The sequence below is a fragment of the Oryx dammah genome, unplaced genomic scaffold (genome assembly GCF_014754425.2).
Source record: "Oryx dammah isolate SB20612 unplaced genomic scaffold, SCBI_Odam_1.1 HiC_scaffold_29, whole genome shotgun sequence".
Classification (NCBI taxonomy): domain Eukaryota; kingdom Metazoa; phylum Chordata; class Mammalia; order Artiodactyla; family Bovidae; genus Oryx; species Oryx dammah.
The window spans coordinates 81,262,970-81,286,871 of NW_024070213.1; the positions used below are offsets into that span (position 1 = coordinate 81,262,970).

Sequence of the window (23,902 nt, forward strand, 5' to 3'; positions counted from 1 at the left end):
ATTCTTCATGAAAGTTGTTATATTTTTGTAGACAAAAGAAATTATAATTTAATTCAAATTTGCTTAAAGTTTCTCAAACTCAAGAAGACAAAAACAAATTGACTTAAATTTTTTTTTAATTCCATTGTTCTTATGTTTTACTGTAGAATATTTGCAATTTCTTTCTGTTGTAGTTTAACAATTATTTAGGATTTCTCTCATGCTCATTTAATCCATTTGGATTTCAGGAAATGCTCAAAGATGTTCTAAACAGTAGCATAGAAAATTTTTAATTCATACTTTGGAGATAATGAGTCAAGTTCTTTAGAATCTGCAATTTTAATAAATTTTAATAAATTTTTATTTTCTAAAATTGAAAAAATGTATCTTTTCTATTCATAGGGTAAAAATCTAAAGAAGTATTCATTATATTCATTTTATCAAAATATAACCTGTTCAAATAGAAAGTTGTAAAAAGGAAACTCCAAGTTTTAGTTTAGAAATTTGTATTTTGTTCAGTTGTTAAGAGAATTCTAGGATGATTCATATTATTCCATTTTTCTTTTCTCTATTTTATTTATTCCTTTCCATTAAAATTATTTTCAGAATATTTTTTCTTTTTCATTTTTCTTCTTATAATTCAAAACAATATCTTTGTACAAAGATCATTCTAAAAGCAGAGGCTCTACTCCATTATGGACAATTCTGTGGCAGATTGCATTTTCACTGCCCACATTTCAGATTCACTTTGAATATCAGTATTAAAGACCAAGTTAAGTATTTTCTTTAAGACTTTATTTGATGATTGTTACAATTTCAACAAATGTTGTTTGAACTCCATCTGCATATAATTGTGTAAGATTTTATGGAGGCTACAAAAATATATAAAAGAAAAATCTCAGGCCCCTATTATCTTATGGGCTTCTCTAGTAGCTCAGATGGTACAGAATCCACCCGCAATGTGGGAGGCCTGGGTTCGATCTCTGGGTTGGGAAGATCCCCTGGAGAAGGGAATGGCTACCCACTCCAGCATTCTTGCCTGGAGAATTCCATGGACAGAAGAGCCTGGTGGGCTACAGTCCACGCATTCACAAAGTCGGACATAACTGAGCAACTAACACACACAGTATCTTAGAACTAGGGATGGGGGAATCAGATGTTGTGTGACCTGGATAGCTCACTAGGCCCCAAGTGATCTATGATATGAGGCCCATGAGAAGAGGCTATGCATTCGGCATGTAGAAGTGGTTTCTCTACAGAGCTCGTCAGGATATGGGGATGATGAAGGAGACCCATCTATCTATATTCTCTCTCTTTAGAATGATCATGGAATTCAAGGACTTTCTTACCCATCTGCCTTATGTATGTCTGCCACCTTCAGTAAAATAATGTATATATAATGAGAGTTACAACCAATGCTCTCTCTGGTATATATAGTACGCTAAGTAAGGTTATTTATAATATTTTGTTGTAATTATTTGTTCTATAATCAGTGCCTTATTTTTCTTTAGGAACATTCTTGAAAGAGATACTATCATACCTTTTTCTAATTGCTTTTGAAAGAAAGCTCAAGTTGCTTCTTTTTTCATCTTCCTTTTGGGGATTATGCCTTAGGATAAGTACTTGGCAAAGGGTAGATGTTTAATACAGCAGATCGTGTGCATTCGCCACTGTTTGTATTATTACTCTAATGTTCTTTACTGTCATGTTCCTCGCAGGACGGTTCTTTTTACTCTGACATCTGTGGTTGTACTTGTCATTACAACTGACTGGATCAGCTGGGACAAGCTGAATCGGGGATTTTTGCCCAGTGATGAAGTTTCCAGAGCCTTCCTGGCTTCTTTCATCTTGGTCTTTGACCTCCTTATTGTAATGCAGGTAAATGTCTTTGTATTTTCTTCCTCTACTGAAGCCACCCCAAGCTTTGTTCTCTATATTGTAAACATCATTCAGTGAAAGGCTCCATAAAGCTAGAGAAATGCATAGTTTACAGTTGCTATTAATGGAGCCTTCTCTAATCATATTTTCAGCCCTTTTACTGGGAGTATAAGCCAAATGGGCTTTTATGAGAAGGGCACCAGGAAGTCATTGTATGACCATTGCAAGGTGCCCCTGGAAACCATACAGAATGGTTTTGTTTTTTGCCAAAGCTTCAGGGGAAAAAAACACATCACTGTCATTTAGTAAATGGAAAGCTGCAGAGATGAGGATGATATAAAACCAACGAAGCCAAGATAAGCAATTGCCAAAGCAACTCAGGGTTTTAAAGCAGTTGAAATGGAATAATATAAAAATGCTTTTTCTGGTTATGGAAATTATCACTTTCTTTCAGTATTCACAAGAGATCATTCCATTTTTATGTAAACAATATTTCTGCCCTGCTTAGCAACAGATTGTTTGTACAGTGGCTTTGTGCTAACCAGTGCTACTCATGTAATCTTCTGGTGTGAATGCTTTGGGGTCTTAGGGATGTTCCTTTGAGTCAAGCAGAAAGAGACATTAACTATTACTTGGCACTTTGTCTTGTTCATTAAATGTCCATCCATTTGCTAGACATTCTCTTACTGCTTTCATAAGGCAGTTTTGTGTTTTCCTCTCCAGAGGCATTGTAAGTCACCAGAACAAAGGCTCCATTGCTGAAGGGAAAATAAACTTCATTATGTTCAGAATTTATGTAAGATTTCACAGGATACTAGACTGGTTTTCTCATTTTTAGAGGCAAAGAGATGCCTTTTTAAAGATATTCTTTAGTGTTTTGAAAGAGAATAACAATCTGTTTTGCTTTGTGGTTATTGTTGTTGTTTTTCAGGGGGGTTATATTTTTGTTTCTTTGTTTTGGTATATAACATCGCCCAGGCATGAGACTCAAGATGGTTCTTAGGATATATTATTTTGTGCTGTGCTTAGTCACTCAGTTGTGTCCGACTCTGCAACCCCATGGTCAGTACCCCACCAGCCTCCTACGTCCGTGGTGATACTCCAGGCAAGAATACTGGAGTGAGTTGCCATGCCCTCCTCCAGGGATTGTCCCAACCCAAGGATTAAACCTAGGTCTCCTTCATTGCAGGAGGATTATTTACTGTCTGGGCCACCAGGAAATGGTATTATTTTAATGGATGACAATTTAAAATACATTGTTGTTAATTTAAAATACATTGTTGTTTTTAAGAATTAAATAAAATTGAATTATTGTCTCATCTAAAACTTGACATACATCTTTTTTATTTCCTGTGTGATAGTTTAGCATAGTGAAGAAAGCCCTAGGGAAGCCCTGGCAAGGTTCATTGTCTCTCACTTGCTGTAGGACCTCCTCTGGATATTTGTAAAATTGAGTTTATAGCACTTACAAAATAATGTGTCATGCATTAGTTGTTTAAAGACTATTTTTATTTTCTTTCATCTAACACTCCTCTTTATGAATATACTATCATTTGTAAAATATCTACTTTACCCAAGTGGCCTACTGGTACCTCTTGAACACATCTTAGTGTCAGAAGTATCCATAGTCAAGTAGACCATTATCTTTTCATTTGTATATGTGAGAGCATAAATGTCTTGATTTCCTACTACCATCCACCACCTTTTACCCTCTTTATATAGTTTTAATTATTCTTCCAATAGGTTCACTAAAATCAGGGATTGAAGTGGGAAAATGTAATGTTACAATTTGCCAATGTTATGGGTCACTCAAAGAGTATTTAATAAAAGAGAGATGGAAGGAAGGATAATCAGGATTTATGCATGCAGAGTCAGCAGGATTTGGAAGGGAAAGGCATTCTAGATGCAGGAAATGGCATGAAAGTGTGGAGTCAGTAAATACTGAAGTGTTCAGAGAGTGCCCAGAACACCTTGACTGAAGATGGAGAGTTTCTGCTGAGGAATATATCAGTTTGGACTGTTTCGGCTACAAGTAACAGTAACCCTGCCAAGCCAACGTAGTCAAAGGGGAAAAGGGGAAATGTATGGCTGCGTGATGAGGCTGTCCTGCAGAATTAAAGAGGAGGTATGCAGTAGCGTTTTAGTGGCACACGAAAGCAGAGACTAAAGTGTAACAGGAAGCCCAGACCAAACTCTTATTCTCCAGCTCTCATCTTTTTTTTCTTCGCTGCTACTTTCTTATTCTCTCTTGCTGTAAAGCAGCTTTTTCAGCTTTCCAGTTCACATGGAAGAAGATGGCCACAGTCAGCACCTGAGAGAGAGACTGCTCTCTGGCTGTTGGGTCTGCCTCTGGATTCCAGGGAAGGAGTAGCAGGGACCAGGTTGTCCTGCATCCACCTGTGTCCTGTTGGGAGTGAAGCAGTCCTAAAGATAAATGGGGGAGAAGTTGGGCCTCAAAAACCAGATTAATAGGTGTCTAATACAAGGAGGAGTCGAAGATGAGGTCCCCCCAGAGGAGGTCTGATTAACTTCTTTGCTCTCTCCCTCAACCCTTAGTAAGCCAGCCAGGCATACTGATTCATCATTTGCTATGTCTCTTGTGGGGCTTCCCAGGTAGCTCAGTGGGTAAAGAATCTGCCTGCAGTGCAAGGGACACAGGAGCTGAGGGTTCAGTCCCTGGGGTCAGTAAGATCCCCTGGAGAAGGGCATGGCAACCCACTCTAGTATCCTTGCCTAGAGAACCCCATGGACAGAGGAGCCTGGCAGGCTGCAGTCCATGGGGTCACAAAGAGCTGAACATGACTGAAGTGGCTGAGCACGCAAGCCTCTTGTAACCTTATCTTTCCTTTTCATTCCTCTGCCACCATTCCAGTCCTGACTCTCCTCTGTACTATTGTAAACTAATCTCCAATTGAACCTTCTGCCTCCAGATGTCCCTTTGGCCCATATGCCCTATACAACTCACCCTCCTAAGCTTCCAATCTGAAACATCATGATGTATATGTCACTTTTCAACCAAAAATATTGTCAGTGACTCCCGTTGTCAAAGAATGAAGTCCAGACTCCAGGAGCTCTCTGTTAGTGCCCTATGTGGTCTGACCTTATCTATGTATTCTCTCACATCTTCTATGATCTGGCTCTGCCCCAGCCCCGAGGACTGTTACTTGACCCCAGCAGCTTTATTCCAGGATGTCTGTGATCCTCTGTTTCTTTCCCAGGTCACGTCTCTCAGTCCTGTTCTACTTGGTTTGACTTGACCATTGAATACCATTCCAGTGCCCCCTCATTAAAGCCATGGGATGACTTCCTCCTTGCAACTCCTGAGGCACATTTTACCCACCCTGCAAATCAGCATTTCACCTTTTCCTGCTTGGTAGAGCATAAGCCATTGCTTATAACTATCTATCCCTGGAGCCTCTCTAGCACAGAGCCTTACATGTGCAGCAATAGACTCAGAGTAATAACTGCTTGATGAGGATAAAGTAGTGGCATTTTGGCACTGAGTTTCATGCAAACTTGGTCCCCCTCTGGGAGCATCATGTTGAAGTTCAAGGAACTAGTACATGTGGTGAGAGAGTGGATTTAAGGAATCAGAGCCTCAGAAGGCATATATATTCAAGCTTTTAAAAATATCTAACACAAATGTCCTAACAAGTCCATAACCAACTAAGCTCTGATCTAATCCACTTCATATCCACATATTTCTAACAAAAGAGAAATAGAAAAGTAGACAAATTGGTGGAAATGGAGAAGTAGTTTTACTAAAAGGTTTTACCTCATTAAAATTATTTAAGGGATTTAAAAGTAATTGATTCTAGGCTTTTATAATGGTAGGAAAATTCAACTTATATGATTGAAAGATATTTTAATGCTTGGTTTAAAAAAACCAATTAGAATCTTATAGTATGGCTATAAAGATTTTATATTAACAGGACTATAGGCCCATTCTGAATATTTTCAGAGAAAGTACAATTATTTATTTTTATGACTTTTAACTAGAATTTTTCTACACTTTTGTGAATACTATTTGTTGTATCACATTTTTCTGAGTTTTAGTAAATTCGCTAGAACTAAGGCATAAACAGATGCCAATAAACTATAACATGACTCATATAAATCACACATTACTGTAGAACACAAGAAGTAAATTGTAAAGAACATTCCCTCTGAGGAAATCTTGTCTCAAATTTGTTTATGTCATTTAACTTTTATATACTCCTTGAATTCCTTCCTTAAGTATTTAATCTGCCATTATATTCCATCTGGGATTCCCTGATAGCTCAGGTGGTAAAAAAAAAAAAAAAAATCCACCTGCACTGCAGGAGACCTGGGTTCAATCCATGGGTTGGGAAGATCCCCTGGAGGAGGGCATGGCAACCCACTCCAGTATTCTTGCCTGGAAAATCCTCCATGGACAAAAGAGCCTGACAGGCTACAGTCCATGGTGTCACAAAGAATTGGACACAACTGAGTGACTAAGCACATATATCCCACCTACTCATCTTTTCTGCTATATTGAAGAAAAGATATACCTAAGGCATATAAGAATTAAAAATATATGTTGTCCAGGAAGCAAGGGCTTCCCAGGTGGTGCTAGTGGTAATGAACCCATTTGCCAATGCAAGAAACATAAGAGATGTTGGTTTGATCCCTGTGTGGAGAAGATCCCCTGGAGGAGGGCATGGCAACCCACTCCAGTGTTCTTGCCTGGAGATCCCATGGACAGAGGAGCATGCTGGGCTACGGTCCATAGAGTTTCAAAGAGTCAGACACAACTGAAATAACTTAGCACACACACACAGAGTAAGCAAAGAACAAAATGTGTCTTAGGGGTTCACCAAAAAAGAAAAATAAACAAAAGAGAGATAGCAGTGTAGACAGAACAGTAGGGAGGAGCTTCAGAAAAGAAATTAAATTAAGACAAGCATCTTGAATTTTAGACGGCAGAACAAGGAACAAGAAAAAATTTTCCAACTAGGAGTAGTATCATAGTCATCAATGTGAAAACTCAAGTTTGTTCCATTAAGATAAGAAAACATTTAATAATTCATTTCTAGTGTTCATCTTACCAGGTGCTGGAGACAGAGGATAGGGGAAAGGAGATCAAAGATCAGTAACACAGTGCACAGGAGTCTGTAGCTGCAGAGAGGAATTCACAATTTAATGGAATAGATATGAGTAGAAAAATAAAAATATTTGAAAAAGACTATATTTAGATGAATTATTCAGGTTGAAAGTAAAAATTCCTGCCTTGACACTTTTAAATTCAGCTAACCCACCCTCCCAAAATATGAAGGCTTTAGGAGAAGAAATTCCTCTTCATAAGTTAGAGAACATTCTGGGGTTTTTACTAGACAAGAAGAGAGACAGAGTGAAAGAAGGAAGAGAAAGGGAGAGAAGGAGGAGGAGATGTGAAAGGCTCAAAAGATAGATATAGGCAGGAGTGAGTGGAGGAGCCAGTAAAATTTTCCAGTGTGTGTGAGTGGGTGAAGGTGGGCAGGACTAGGCAGTGATGATGACCACAGAGGCCAGTGATGCTATCAGTTCAGTTCAGTTGCTCAGTTCTGTCCAACTCTCGGCAACCCCATGGACTGCAGCACGCCAGGCTTCCCTGTCCATCACCAACTCCCAGAGCTTGCTCAAACTCATGTCCATCAAGTCAGTGATGCCATCCAACCATTTCATCCTCTGTCGACCCCTTTTCATCCTGCCTTCAATCTTTCTCAGCATCAGGGTCTTTTTTTTTTTTTTTTGCACTTTCTTTTTTATTTTTTATTTTACTTTACAATTCTGTATTGGTTTTGCCATACATTGACATGAATCCACCAAAATGAGTCAATTCTTTGCATCAGGTGGCCAAAGTATTGGAGTTTCAGCTGCAGCATCAGTCCTTCCAATGAATATTCAGGACTGATTTCCTTTAGGATTGGCTTTCCTTATAGTCCAAAGGCCTCTCAAGAGTCTTCTCCAGCACCACAGTTCAAAAGCATCAATTCTTCAGCGCTCAGCTTTTTTATAGTCCACCTCTCACATCCATACATGACTAGTGGAATAAACCATAGCTTTGACTAGATGGACCTTTGATGGCAGAGTAATGTCTCTGCTTTTTAATATGCTCTCCCGGTGGATCATAGCTTTTCTTCCAAATAGCAAGTGTCTTTTAATTTCATGGCTGCAATCACCATCTGCAGTGATTTTGGAGCCCAGAAATATAAAGTTTGCCACTGTTTCCACTGTTTCCCCATCTATTTGCCATGAAGTGATGGGACCAGATTCCATGATCTTAGTTTTCTGAATGTTGAGCTTTAAGCCAACTTTTTCACTCTCCTCTTTCACTTTCATCAAGAGGCTCTTTAGTTCTTCTTCACTTTCTGCCATAAGGGTGGTGTCATCTGCATATCTGAGGTTATTGATATTTCTCCCGGCAGTCTTGATACCAGCTTGTGTTTCTTCCAGTCCAGCGTTTCTCATGATGTACTCTGCATATAAGTTAAATAAGCAGGGTGACAATACACAGCCTTGATGTACTCCTTTTCCTATTTGGAACCACTCTGTTGTTTCATGTCCAGTTCTAACTGTTGCTTCCTGACCTGCATACAGATTTCTCAAGAGGCAGGTCAGGTGGTCTGGTATTCCCATCTCTTTCAGAATTTTCCACAGTTTGTGGTGATCTACACTGTAAAAATATTAGGCATAGCTGATAAAGCAGAAATAGATGTTTTTCTGGAACTTTCTTGCTTTTTTGATGATCCAACAGATGTTGGCGATTTGATTTCTGGTTCCTCTGCCTTTTCTAAAACCAGCTCAAACATCTGGAAATTCAAAGTTCATGTATTGTTGAAGCCTGGCTTGGAGAATGTTGAGTCATTACTTTGTTAGTGTGTGAGGTGATATATCTATTGTTAAATTTTCATTTTTTCTTTGTTTATCAAAAATGCTTTGCATAACTGAACTCTGATGGATTGGTGTGGGAAGGTTAAAAAACTGTTGTGCTTCACACCTGGATTGGTATAGCTTAGCATCAAGATAACAAGTGCCCAGGAGGTGGAGAAAGTCATGAGTTAAATTGCTAGATTTTACAGGTAAATACAGGGAGGTTTTGAACACATATGTGTTTCCTTGAACTTTTCTTCTCTTTAACAGCTTGTCCTCTAGAAATCTTCCCTCAATACCTTGTGTGATTCTTAGATACATATAGAAATAAATATATATATATATAATATACATATAGATAGATAATATGGATTAAATATTCATTGTATATGTAATAGCTTTATGTATTTCAGGGTGATGGGAGAAATCTTTTAAAAAAGAGACTTTTAAAGGGAAAAATAGATTTAAGGATTATATTTTGGTGAATATGTGTGAAAACACTGTTGATGCATCTTTTCAATGCTTCTCTTTCTTGTAATTTATCTATGCACCTGCCTATTACTTTCATACCTACATACCTACTTTCCTCCTGTAACATGTGAGCTCAAGGAGAAGAAATGTAGTTTTTCATTTTCACAGCTAATTTATGTTCAGTATGTTGCAGCTTCACCATAAATATTTTGCTGAATGAAAGAATAAATAAAGGGATGAGCATAACATTATTTCAGGAAAGCCAAAGAATATGAGATTTTTCAAGAAATAAAATGTTTATGAACAGCAGGAGAATGAACCATCAATACTATCAGATTAGGTCATTTCCACTGAAGTATGATCCTACAGTAATTAAATATCCAAATAAAAATCTGAATAAAATGCTCAGTTAAATATTAAAAAGGACTCTTTGGTCTAGTTGGAAAGCACTTAAAGAGAAGTAATATTTCCTGAAAAGTAATTATTAATGCACTGAAAAAAATAATTATGAAGATTACATTCAACAGTCATTTCACTGAATTACATTTACAAATCTAAATTGTATTTCTTTTCTGTTCCATGCATCATTGACTATTTAAAAAAATAGACATTGTATCTCTTGATAGACTTTATTTAAAAACTCCATTCACCTGACTTTAGTAGGGCACTTGTTTTGAGAGTGGAATCAATTCCTTTAGAACATGGGGCAGAGCAACAAGCATGAAGCTATTTTCATTAAATAGCCATAGTGTTTTGACAAGTTGGCATATATTTTAGGATGAGTTATTTCAACTGTTTTGTTTACAGCTTACTTAGAAAGGGTTGTTTAAATGTCTGTCCTCAAGTTTTAGCATCTTCTTCAGCTTTGGGAATACTTATATAACTTTCTTCAAAGTATTTAAAACTCCTCTTCACATTTGTTTTATATCTTTATTTTCCTTATGCAATTTCTACACCCTTGTTTGAAAACACAGTAAAGGTAATTTCTGTCATAGGTTGACATGATGATATGAAATAAGGATTTATCCTTTATATAGTACCTGGATTAACCATAAATGCTGGTTCTCTTCATGATATGTGTCTAGGAGATCGAATTGCAGTTTTATTGTCACTATTTTGTGCTTTTGACATCATTGTCGGTCCAAGTGGATAATACAGACCTTCAAGTTGTACCCCCATTTAAATGCTTCAGACCCGAGGTATTTTGTTTAAAAAGAAAAGTTAGAGGATAATCACAGAGGGGAACCTCAATATATTAATTAGTAGTCCCAGAAACTAGTCTTCAAATAGCAGACAGACTTATCATAAGTCATGTCTATGTAGCACGACGGAGGCGAACCAAGCAGGCAGGAGGTGCCAGAGAACAGATTTTGGAGAAGGTGATAGGTAAACTGGAAGCATTGGGGTTATCAGGCAAAATAAAATTTAGAATTCAATTGCAGGTATATGACAAACACACTCACTCGAAAATGAAACTAATAATCTGGCTAGATATGAAATAGATCACAGTTTTAAAACAAGTGGGAAGGTCTATGAGGGATTATTGTGAGCAGGAAAGATCACCCAAGTCTTTATGGATAATGTGGGAGAGAATGTAGCTTGAAGGAATGATAAGATTTGTTTAAGCAAGTGGAAAATAGAGACATTCAAGTGGTAGCCCCCTTTAAATGCTTCAGACCCCGAGGTATTTTGTTTTTTAAAAAAGCTAGAATATGATTTTTAAAAACTAGGAAGATATAAATTCTACACTATTGCACATGAGCAGTAATTTTTTCAAAGCCACACTGAGGCAGCAAAACAGAACTCCCTTAAATTAGTATTTTTCCAATGGATGCATTGTTTGCAGGTGCTGTGGAATGATCAGTGCTTGATCATCACCCCTAAAGAGTGTTCCAGCCCTGGCCACTACCCTATCTTTGTGCATATGTATCATGGTTCTCCCTGGACCGCGTGTATTGTGTTGCCATTTGTCATTGCATCAATTTTACATGATAAAACAAAGTATAATGTTGAAGACTAACACAGTCAGTCGTTTCATCAGGCCCTCAGCTTCACTGGGGCAAGTTTCAAACTGGAAGTATTATACGACAGGTCAGAGTTTTATAGGTTTGTTGTAGAACAACAAACCGAGAAGACGTCCTCATGAAGAGGACATGACCCCACCTGTTGACCCACAAGTGGGATCTAGCACTTGAAAGGGTCCTTCTGCTCCTCTGTGTCTGTATATCTCCTGTCCACATCATTCCCAGAGTGCAAGCCATTTGCAAAGGAGCAGTCTTGAGAGAGCAAAGTGTAGTTGAGACCATGTGATAGGTAGTTTCTCAGTCAAAGTTCCATTAACTCTGGAGCTGGACATGCAAGATGAGCCTTGAGGAATACCGGGTAGAAACTAACGTAAAAGGCTAGCATTCACTGAGCATTTACTATATTCTGGGCAAAGACCTGGATGCTTAGGCACACAATATCTTATTTAATCTTCTCAACCCCTCCTAAAGGATTGATAGTGTTATTGTCTATAATTTAACAAATGAGCAAAGTGGGAACTGCCCACAGCTGTTATGATTCCAAATCCCATAGTTTTTTCAGATCTTGTAGTATTGTGCATATCAAATGAATTAATATACACAAATATACTCCAAAGCAATCTAATGTCCAAAGCAAAGCACTTGACATATAGCAGAAAGCTTCATGAATGAAGGGAACACTCCTGCAACAGACTAGAGGCAGGACTCTAAAGTGTGATCTTGGTTAAGTCACTTCATTTTCTCTCATCTACAGTGTGACAGTGTTTTCCTGACCCATGTTATTTTTATGATAGTCTTAAAAAGGCACTTGAAGTGTGATATTTTTACATATTGAAATTATATAATCTGGTTAGAAGAAAATAATTTGGTAAAGAAGTATTTCAAATTTATGCTATGAATTACAATTAGTCATTTAGGCTTCTTTTGATCTTAGCTATGTGGCTCAAGGGTAAAGAATGTGCCTGCAATGCAGGAGAGTCAGGAGACGTAGGTTTGATCCTTGGGTTGGGAAGATCCCCTGGAGGAGGAAATGACAGCCCACACTAGTATTATTATTTTTTTAATATTTATTTGTTGATTGGTTGATTTTTTAATTGTCTTACAAATTGTGTTGGTTTCTGCCAAATATTAACATGAACCAGCCATAGGTATACATATGTTCTCTCCCTCTTGAACCTCCCTCCCATCTCCTTCCCTATTCTACCCCTCTCAGTTGTTACAAAGTCCTAATTTGAGTTGGCTGAGTCATACAGCAAATTCCCATTGGTTATCTATTTTACATATGGTAACATATGTTTCCATGTTACTCTCTACATATATCCCACCCACTCCTTCCTCCCCCTGCAGCTGTAGTTTCTGAGTCAAATGTCCATTCACATTGGAGTTGAACATGCAAGATGAGCCTTGAGGAATATTGAGTAGATAGTAGCTCAAAGTCCAGTCTAGTCTAGTGATCCTAGAGATTGGGTCCATTACCTGGAGCCCATAGTAAGAAACTATTTTAGTGGAAATGGCAAACAAGCTATGAAGAAGGGTAGAATTTGCAGTGTAAACAGAACTGTGCTAAAAAGAAAACAAGGATGAAGAGAGAAAAGGAAGCAGGGAAGCAGAAAGTGTCAGTAAGTCTGTTCTCTATGTCTGTGTCTCCATTCAGTTCAGTTCAGTTCATTTCTTAGTCATGTCCAACTCTTTGCGACCCCATGAACCACAGCACGCAAGGTCCCCCCTGTCTATCACCAACTCCTGGAGTTCACCCAAACCCATGTTCATTGAGTCAGTGATGCCATCCAACCATCTCATCCTCTGTTGTCCCCTTATCCTCCTGCCCCCAATCTTTCCCAGTATCAGGGTCTTTTCAAATGAGTCAGCTCTTCACATGAGGTGGCCAAAGTACTGGAGTTTCAGCTTTAGCATCAGTCCTATCAATGAACACCCAAGACTGATCTCCTTTAGGATGGATTGGTTGGAACTTCTTGCAGTCCAAGGGACTCTCAAGAGTCTTCTCCAACACCACAGTTCAAAAGCATCAATTCTTCTGTGTTCAGCTTTTTTCTCAGTCCAACTCTCACATCCATACATGACCACTGGAAAAACCATAGCCTTGACTAGACGGATCTTTGTTGACAAAGTAATGTCTCTGCTTTTTAATATGCTGTCTAGGTTGGTCATAAATTTCCTTCCAAGAAGTAAGCATCTTTTAATTTCATAGCTGCAGTCACCATCTGCTTTGATTTTGGAGTCTAAGAAAATAAAGTCTGTCACTGTTTCTATTGTTTCCCTATCTTGTGCCATGAAGTGACGAGACCAGATGCCATGATCTTTGTTTTCTGAATGTTGAGCTTTAAGCCAACTTTTTCACTTTCCTCTTTCACTTTCATCAAGAGGCTCTTTAGTTCTTCTTCACTTTCTGCCATAAGGGTAGTGTCATCTGCATATCTGAGGTTATTGATATTTCTCCCAGAAATCTTGATTCCAGCTTGTGCTTCCTCTATCACAGCATTTCTAATGATGTACTCTGCATATAAGTTAAATAAGCAGGGTGACAATATACAGCCTTGACGTACTCCTTTTCCTATTTGGAACCAGTCTGTTGTTCCATGCCCTGTTCTAACTGTTGCTTCCTGACCTGCATATTGATTTCTCAAGAGGCAGGTCAGGTGGTCTGGTATTCCCATCTCTTTCAGAATTTTCCATAGTTTATTGTGATCCACACAGTCAAAGGCTTTGGCATAGTCAATAAAGCAGAAATAGATGTTTTTCTGGAACTCTCTTGCTTTTTCGATGATCCAGCGGATGTTGGCAATTTGATCTCTGGTTCCTCTGCCTTTTCTAAATCCAGCTTGAACATCTGGAAGTTTATGGTTCACATGTTACTGAACTCTGGCTTGGAGAATTGTGAGAATTATTTTACTAGTGTGTGAGATGAGTGCAATTGTGTGGTAGTTTGCGCATTCTTTGGCATTGCCTTTCTTTCGGATTGGAATGAAAACTGACCTTTTCCAGTTCTGTGGCCACTGCTGAGTTTTCCAAATTTGCTGGCATATTGAGTGCAGCACCTTCACAGCATCATCTTCCAGGATTTGAAATAGCTCAACTGGAATTCCATCACCTCCACTAGCTTTGTTCATAGTGATGCTTCCTAAGACCCACTTGACTTCACATTCCAGGATGTCTGGCTATAGGTGAGTGATCACACCATTCTGATTATCTGGGTTGTGAAGATCTTTTTTGTACAGTTCTTCTGTGTATTCTTGCCACCTCTTCTTAATATCTTCTGCTTCTGTTAGGTCCATACCATTTCTGTCCTTTATTGAGCCCATGTTTGCATGAAATGTTCCCTTGGTATTTCTGATTATCTTGAAGAGATCTCTAGTCTTTCCCATTCTGTTGTTTTCCTCTATTTCTTTGCATTGACTGCTAAGGAAGTCTTTCTTATCTCTTCTTGCTATTCTTTGGAACTCTGCATTCAGATGCTTATATCTTTCCTTTTCTCCTTTGCTTTTCACTTCCTTTCTTTTCACAGCTATTTGTAAGGGCTCCTCAGACAGCCATTTTGCTTTTTTGCATTTCTTTTTCTTGGGGATGGTCTTGATTCCTACCTCCTGTACAATGTCACGAACTTTCGTCCATAGTTCATCAGGCACTCTGTCTCTCAGATCTAGTCCCTTAAAGTCTTCAGCTGTACTCTACTGGAGCAGTCGTGAAGAGATGCCCCACGTCCAAGGTAAGAGAAACCCAAGTAAGACCATAGGCACTGAGAGAGGGCACCAGAGGGCAGACACACTGAAACCATAATCACAGAAAACTAGCCAATCTAATCACAATGACCACAGCCTTGTCTAACTCAATGAAACTAAGCCATGCCTTGTGGGGCCACCCAAGATGGATGGGTCATGGTGGAGAGGTCTGACAGAATGTGGTCCATTGGAGAAGGGAATGCCAGACTACTTCAATATTCTTGCCTTGAGAACCCCATGAACAGTATGAAAAGGCAAAAAGATGGGATACTGAAAGAGGAACTGCCCAGGTCAGTAGGTGCCCAATATGCTCCTGGTGTCTCCATTGCTGCCCTGCAAATAATTTCATCAGTGCCATCTAGAGTCCAAATATATGTGTTTGTATACAATATTTTTCTTTTTCTGACTTTTTCCACTCTGTATATATAATAGGCTCTAGGTTTATCCACAGCATTAGAACTGATTCAAATATGTTCCTTTTTATACTGAGTAATATTTCATCGTATATATGTACCACAGCTTTTTTAAGATTCATCTGTCGATGGACATCTAGGTTGTTTCCATGGTCCAGCTGTTGTAAATAGTGCTGTAATGAACATCGAGGCACATGTGTCTTTTTCAATTTTGGTTTCCTCAGGGTATATGCCTAGTAGTAGGATTGCAGGGTCATATGTTGGTTTTATTTGTAGTTTTTAAGGACTCCCCATACTGTCTTCCATAGTGGCTGTATTAATTTCCACTCCCACCAACAGTGCAAGAGCGCTACCTTTTCTCCACACTCTCTCCAGCATTTATTGTTTGTAGACTTTTTGATGATGGCCATTCTGACTGGTGTCAGGTGATATCTCAATAGAGTTTTGATTTGCATTTCTCTAATAATCAGCAATGTTGAGAATCTTTTTATGTGTTTGTTAGTCATTTGTATGGCTTCTTGGGAGAAATGTCTCTTTCGGTCTTTTTCCCACATTTTGATTGGTTTGTTTGTTTTTCTGGTATTGACTTGTATGAGCTGCTTGTATGTTTTGGAAATTAATCCGTTGTCTGTTGTTTCATTTGCTATTATTTTCTCCCAATTTGAGGATTGTCTTTTCACCTCATTTATAGTTTCCTTTACAGTGCAAAGGCTTTTAAGTTTAATTAGGTCCCACTTGCTTATTTTTGTTTTTGTTTAATCTAGGAGGTGGATCATAGAGGATCTTGCTGGGATTTATATCATAAGAGAGTTCTGCCTGTGTTTTCTTCCAAGAGTTTTATAGTTTCTAGTCTTACATTGGAGAAGGCAATGGCACCCCACTCCAGTACTCTTGCCTAGAAAATCCCATGGACGGAGGAACCTGGTAGGCCGCAGTCCATGGGGTCGCTCAGAGTCAGATATGACTGAGCGACTTCACTTTCACTTTTCACTTTCATGCATTGGAGAAGGAAATGGCAACCCACTCCAGAGTTCTTGCCTGGAGAATCCCGGGACGGGGGAGCCTGGTGGGCTGCCATCTTTGGGGTCGCACAGAGTCGGACACGACTGAAGCGACTTAGCAGCAGTCTTACATTCAGGTCTTTAATCCATTTTGAATTTATCTTTGCCACACTAGTATTCTTTCCAGGAAAATCCCATGGACAGAAGAGCCTGACAAGCTATAGTCCATAGGGTTGCAAAGAGTTGGACATGACTTAACTATTGAGCACACATACACAGATAACTGTAGTAATGTGATGATATATAAAGAGGCTGAAGTCTCAGTGCATTGCATCCATAATCTGCTAATAGAAATATACACTAAGGGGATGATTTAAACCCTTACCTGTTTGGAAGAATCACCGAAACTTACAAAATTGTGAATTCTCTGACTATAGGGAGATTGCCAGAAGTTTCTCATTTAGAAATATACAGTGGGGCTGAGGGATTACTAGGCATGACAGATGATTCTTGTGACTCCAGTCACCTGGGAGCCACTTAAAAATGCAGATTTTCTGGTCTTCTTATAGCTAGAGGATTTGGCCTGTGAATATGAGTTTTTATTTGCTCAGATGGATTTCTCTGAAACTGATTGCTCTGAGGTAATGTCCTAGTTATAAGTGAATGTCTGTAGTTACTACAATTCAGATGGCTACACATAAAATTACACAAAAGAACCCTAAGAAAATTCACATTGCCAGATGGTACTCAGAAGTTTTCACATTTGATGAAGTTTGGGGAATTATTCTGAATTTTGCATTTTCCCTATAAAAATACATCATTCTTGTGGTGCATATTGTGAAAAGTTGAACAGTTAACATCAAATATGTATGTGTTGCATTTTTCTCTAATTTTTGATGAAAATATATTTTTTAAATATCCCTTTGCTATAAAATGTATTTCTGAGATGCTTACCATTTATTTGTTTAATATTTGTTTGATAGCTGAGTATATTTAATTGGCAAGTTGAGAAGAATAGAATAGCATGAAACCAAAGAAGTATAAATTTCTGTTTTATAACAAATTTCTACATAAAAGTATGCCTGGGGAAAGCAATGAAAATTGGTTGTTTATAATTATTTTCATTCCTTCTAAAGTGACTAGGTGCCAAGATATCTTTTGTTTTAATGAATAGGATGATAGTATGGATGCAAAATTAGGAAACTCAGGGACATAGAGGGGCTTCCTGCATATGCAGTAGGATGATAGGAGCCAGAGGGTTAGAAGGAGTTGTTGTGGGAAAAGAAAAAGAGAAGATATAGAGAGGGCAGCTGCTACAGCTAACAGAACTTAGGAGAGAGAGAGGATTTTCTGGAAAGTTTGGTTCTATCATATGCAGTGTTATATCCAGCTTCTAAATGAAATTTCAAAATATATATAATATTCTCTAATCCTTTTGGCATTATTTTCCCTCAGTCCCATCCTCCTATTTTCAGTTCAAGATGGGCTTCTGCGTAAGATTCAGGGGGAGGACAAGGTCATGGAGGCCAAGGTATATTCTGATTATACATATATGAAAATAAGTGGGTCCTTACATGTAATGAGTAAGTGCAGAAATAAGATCTGATGGGGACATTCACTTTGTCTTATGACTGCCTCTTAATTCTTGAATATCTGAACTTCTTTCCTGTTTGATTTCCATGGGACTACCTGTTAGCGCAAAGACAAATTATATGTTTGTTTCCTCTCACGGCCTTGATATATCAGTATACCCTGAGGTTCTTCCCTAGCCTCTTTATCTTTTTTTCCCAGCTATTTTTCCAAGACAGTTTCCTCTGCATCATGGCATCAAGTCCTCCATTTAAGCTGGTTTTTCTCTAATCTTTCTCAAATCCAGATGCCTCCACTGAATGTCAGGCTTGGATATCTAACTACGCACTACCTACATACTTCTAGATGTTCCATGAACTTCTATGGGTTATCATTTTTAAAATGAACCAATCATGAATCCCTCAGACTACTATCAACTTAGTCACTCAAGTGGAAAAAAAAAAACAACTGGGAAATATAAACGATGTTTCTTTCTCACCTACCTTCCAGCCAACAGTCAAGCTTAGGCCTTCTTTTTGCTAAACATCTCTTGAATTTGTTTCTCCTGTACACCCTTATACAAACCTCTGCTTCACTGTGTGTGCTCAGTCACTTCAGTCGTGTCCAACTCTGCGACCCTATGGACTGTACCCTGCTAGGCTCCTCAGTCCACGGAGAATCTCCAGGCAAGAATACTAGAGTGGGTTGCTGTGCCCTCCTCCAGGGGATCTTCCCAACCCAGGGATCAAACCCACATCCCTTATGTCTTCTGCACTGGTAGGCAGGTTCTTTACCACTAGTACCACCTGGGAAGCTCCTGCTTCAGTTTGGGTTACCATCAACTTTCACTTATATGAGTACAATACTGTTTCTCTTTTTTTAGCTTTATCCCATTTCTCCAAAATAATCTTTTTTACATAAAAATTTGATCCTCAAAATTCTTCAAATAGAAATTCATTTGCACACTCTACTGGGCTTTTTATCATCTAATCCATGCCTTGCTGGCTTCTTCCTGGCCTTCATCTTCCCTTCCCTCCCATCCCCCACCTTTTACAGCTTATATTCCTTTAATTCTTAAATACCTATTGGTTACCAAAACCATGATGTCTTTGTTCATGGTGCAGGCCTTTGCACATGCAATGCAAAGGCCTCTCCTCAGCGTGCATGTTTGGTTGCCCTTAGCCATCTTTCAGTCCTCAGCTTAAATGCAGTCTTCTCTGTGAAGCCTCATCTGCCTCTCTCAGATAAACCTAAGTGCTTCTTTTCTTATATGTCCAAGGCAATTTTTATAAATTTCAATTAGAGGTACTTCCCTTATTGCATTGTGTTTATTCATTTATGTGTATATAACTATCTCACTATTTCAAAAGTTGTGAAAATTACATGCCATAGGTAAGTCAAATATAGAGAATATTCAAGAGGTGTTGGTTAAACTCAGACCAGCACCTAGATCAGTACCTACAAGTCACTGGGACTCATTAATCATGTTTTAAATGAAAAGTTTTACAGTATTTACAAATGGAAGTGATTTTATTATCTTTTTAGGCTTTGGGGCCAGTGTACTTTTATGAGCTTCTTATAAGTTTTCTACATGAGAATTGTATTTCTATTGATCAAAAATCAAAATGTTTGTTTTTACAGGGTTTCTTTAAGGTCCTGTTGACATTAGACAGCTTATACATTAAATGTGGTATGGGTTCTAGAAATATTTATCATCTGATATTTTGCAGGGCACAATCCAAATCCAGAGTAGAGTCTTTGTTCTAAATTTACTGTTTTTCCCTGAGCCTATTTTTTGCTCAGGTAAACTCTTCTAGCTGAAACTGCTGTCCTCCATGACCACCATTAATATACCCCTTATAGACAGCTGGAAAAGAGGCTGAAAGAGTGGAAAAATGTGTTGCTGTGATTGTTCCTCCCTGTATTATGAAACAGGTTAAAAAAATTCTGATTTAAAAGTCATCAGAGAGATATTCTGAACATGACAAACCTTTTTTATTTTTCATAATTCCTGGAAGAAGGAAAAGAGGTAAGAATATTATGACTGAGCCTTGACTTAGCAGAGGGGCTTCCTTGAGAATGGAGTGATAGATAAACAACAACTTGCTTTAACATTAGGTAAAAATGTCTGTTATTGTGGGTGGAAAGACTATACAAAATAAATTAAAACTTTAAAAGCTCATAATCCTAAATATAGTCATAGAGACTCGATGATAACTTATTAATTTATAAAAATAACAATCATCTATTTTCAAGTCCTTACTACATAATGTTAATAATGATATGTCTGCTTTGTATTTAATATAGAGTCACTCAAAGGTTCAAACTTAGTAACAAACATACCTTTAAATATATGTTTATTATATTTTATAATAAAATTATGCTATATTTATTTATAATAAAAATTATATTATAATTGAAAAGTTATGGTTTATTTTAATGAAGAGAGGGGAAAAATGTAGATTTTAACAGTGTAAAGTGGGAGAACTTGAAAAAGGAATTCTAATAAAATGAGATATTCTAACTGGAAATATATATAGCTGTGTGAGATAGAGTATAATGAAATATAAAAAGATAATAATTTCATTAGAATAAAATTACTTGAATTTTATGAGACAAGCCTTGTCATGGAGAAGACACTAAACTTATCATCTTCAGCATGGTCCAGGTATTAATTCTGGCTGCATTTGTATGATTAGCAGCTCAGAAACATTTTCTGTTTGACTGCTAGAGTTCTCTTGTTAATACAATATGTATTTTCTGAGATGGTCCCCCAAAAGATAAATACCTAAATGAATAATGAAACTTCTCTAAAATTATTGACTCCCAGAGATCTAGAATGTTGAAGCACTCTCACCTTCTCTGTTCAAATTCATTTGGACACTTTATCTCAACACTAAAATGGCTTTCTTATGCCCTCATCCCTTAGTAAGAATAAGTCTGATGTGTTTTTGAATGTTTTAGAAAATTATTCCCTTATCTGAATGATTGTAACTTGCTTGTGAGTCAGAAAGAGTAGATCATCAGCCCCCAAACTAGGTGGAGGAGGGCCAGTGTAAATATTTTTGACAGTTCTTTTGAGATCTGTTTTAAAGCTGTGCTTTAAAGGGAACTTGCAAATCTAATTAATATACACCTATAGTCCCATGATGTACAGTAACCTACAGGGACATTTTAAAGTCAGTCTGCCAGAAAGATTGTGATCATTTATACACCCGCAACAGTGACTGAAGATACTAGGTGTGGTAGGCAGAATAATGCACCCCAGCGCGCACGCGCACGAACACACACACACACACACACACACACACACACACACACACACACACACAAAGATATCCACAAATTAATCCCTGGTACCTCCAAATATGTTAATGTATACAACAAAGAGAAATTAAGTTTGCACTGGAATTAAGGTTTCTAATCAGCTGACCTTAAAATAGGGAGATTTTCCTGTAGTACCCAGAAGGGCCCAATGTCATTACAAAAGTCTTTAAAAGAGGAAGAGGGAGGCAGAACCAGAAGGATAGCAGCTTGAAAAAGAGTTGGCCCAGTATTGCTGGCTTTGCACATAAAGGAAGGGAGCCAATAAGCTAAGGAATGCAGGCAGATTCTAGGATCAGAAAACAAGGAAGTGGATTTTTCCTAGAGCCTCCAGAACAAAGACAGGCCTGCCAACACCTTCATTTTAGCTCCATGAGAACCATTTTGAACTTTTGACTTCCAGAACTATAAGGTAATAAATTTGTATTGTTTTAAGGCATGAAGTTTGTAGTAGTTTTTTAATAAGTAGTGCTAGAAAATTAACATCTTTTTCCAATCTTTGCTAATATGGGATATTATTGCTCTTTTAAATCTTTTTGCTAGTCTATAGGTCAAAAATACCTTATTGTGTTTCAGTTTTTTAAATTGTTAGTTAGATCGAGTTATTTCCTTCTGCTAGATATTTGATTGATACTAAAATTGTTTTATGAACATCAAGCATATGAGCTGATACTATTCATTACTGAGGTTCTAGTTGTTTTTTTTTCTTACAGATTTGTTTGATCATTGTTTCATTTTTGCTGTTGGTGTTAACACATTAAGAAAAGCATTTGCTAAGTTTTTAATCAGGAATTTGTGTGTGTGTGTGTGTGTGTGTGTGTGTGTGCTAAATTGCTTCAGTCATGTCTGACTCTTTGTGACCCTATGGACTGTTACCCGCCAGACTCCTCTGTCCGTGGGATTCTCCAGGCAAGAATGCTAGAGTGGGTTCCCATGCTCTCCTCCAGGGGATCTTCCCAACCCAGGGATCGAACCCAGGCCTCTTACGTCTCCTGCATTGGTAGGCAGGTTCTTTACCACTGTGCCACCTGGGAAGCCCAAGAATTTATGGTGAACGTTTTATAAAATAAAGCAACTTTTCAACATCATAGAGGTGCTGTTTCTTAGTATGTTTTTTACTTTGCACTCTTAATGTAGTAAACCACGAAAACAGATTTCTTACTTTGACCCATCCTTACAGCACTAGAGTTATTGCTCTTTGTGATAGTGCATTATTTATAGTATACTGCTGCAAGTATATTTGTAAGTGAGATGTGTGTATCCTTTCCTTCCTGCTAATTTTTATCTTGGTCATGTTGGTCCTATAAATAAATTAAAAGTCCCTGACTTTTGTTGTGCTCTGGAATGATAAAGGAGCTATTTGTATTACACTCTATTGTTCCATGCCTTGTTACTCCTCTTTCTGTACATGATTTTTACGTAAGGTAAATAATCTCTATGTTTAGAGAGTAAGTGAAAATACTCATATTATCAAACTACTATTTTGAGGTAGAACCTCTCTACCCCCATCTTTTAAAGTTAGAGGGTTTTGTTTTTGTTTTCCCACATCTTTAAGCCATTCCTGTCGTTATGGGAGGAAAAGGAGGTGAGACATGAGAAACACTTCTCCCTGGAGAAGTGTTGTTGGCAGCATAGCTTCTGGTTGCCTGTAATTTCATTAAATTTATTTTCCTATGATGTTTTATTGTTATTACTCTGACTATCATTATCATGTGTGCATAGTTGCTCAGTCTTGTCCAACTCTTTGCAACCCCATGGACTGTAGCCTGCCAAGCTCCTCGGTTCATGGGGATTCTCCAGGCAAGAATGCTGGAATGGGTTTCCACGCCCTCCTCTAGAGGATTTTCCCAACCCAGGGATCGAACCCATGCCTCTTGCATTGCAAGCGGATTCTTTACTGTCCGAGCCACCAAGGAAGCCCAAGAATAGTAGAGTGGGTAGCTGAGCTACCAGAAAAGCCCATCATTATCATTATTATGCTTTATATGAAATCCTGTGTGTAGTATACCAAATTATAAATATATTGTTAATTCATCTTTTATTATGTTGACTTAGACTATACTAATAGAAGCATACAGGATACAACATTTTTTAATGGTCAGTATATTTCAGCAGAATTGTTTTAAATTTGGGGTACTATATTAAAAATGTATTGACCTGAGAAAAAGGTGGCAGGGGAGCAGGTGGACAGGGAGTACATCTCTCTCCACAGAAGCATCAGGAGTACACCTTCCGACACAGAGGTGCATGCAGAACACCAGCTGAGAGCAGACAGGAGCACCTGACCAGCAGGTGCTGGTGTATAGTATATAGTGTATAAAAGTGTGTACAGACCCCCGCAAAACTCGGTAGGACAAAGGAACTGGGGGGAAAACAAGAGTGTTAGCAGGACTGGACCCGCCCTTGGCGGGTGGGGGTACTGAAGAAGGGGTCCAGTCCCCACATTGGGACAACTGTCTGAGTCAGACTGATAATGAAACAGCTGATCTGTAGCAGCCTAAATGGAATGAGAATCAGACAGTCCTTGCCACAGCCATACATACCCCAGACAGGGACATAGATCCCCTGGAAGGTGCAGTGGCTGGGAGCTGGAGTTTGGGGATTGTGGAGAAGTCCCAGGGTGAGGACTGCTG

At 38.3% G+C, this 23,902-nt stretch overlaps 1 protein-coding gene across 1 annotated transcript in view; it reads left to right on the forward strand.

The window, feature by feature from the left end:
• TMEM117 (transmembrane protein 117) overlaps positions 1-23,902 on the forward strand; it is a 585,912-nt gene that overhangs the window by 462,989 nt on the left and 99,021 nt on the right. The window contains exon 6 of the mRNA XM_040233808.1: positions 1,698-1,857. Within this exon, the coding sequence (XP_040089742.1) occupies positions 1,698-1,857 (160 nt within the window). The remainder of the gene's footprint in view (positions 1-1,697; positions 1,858-23,902) is intronic.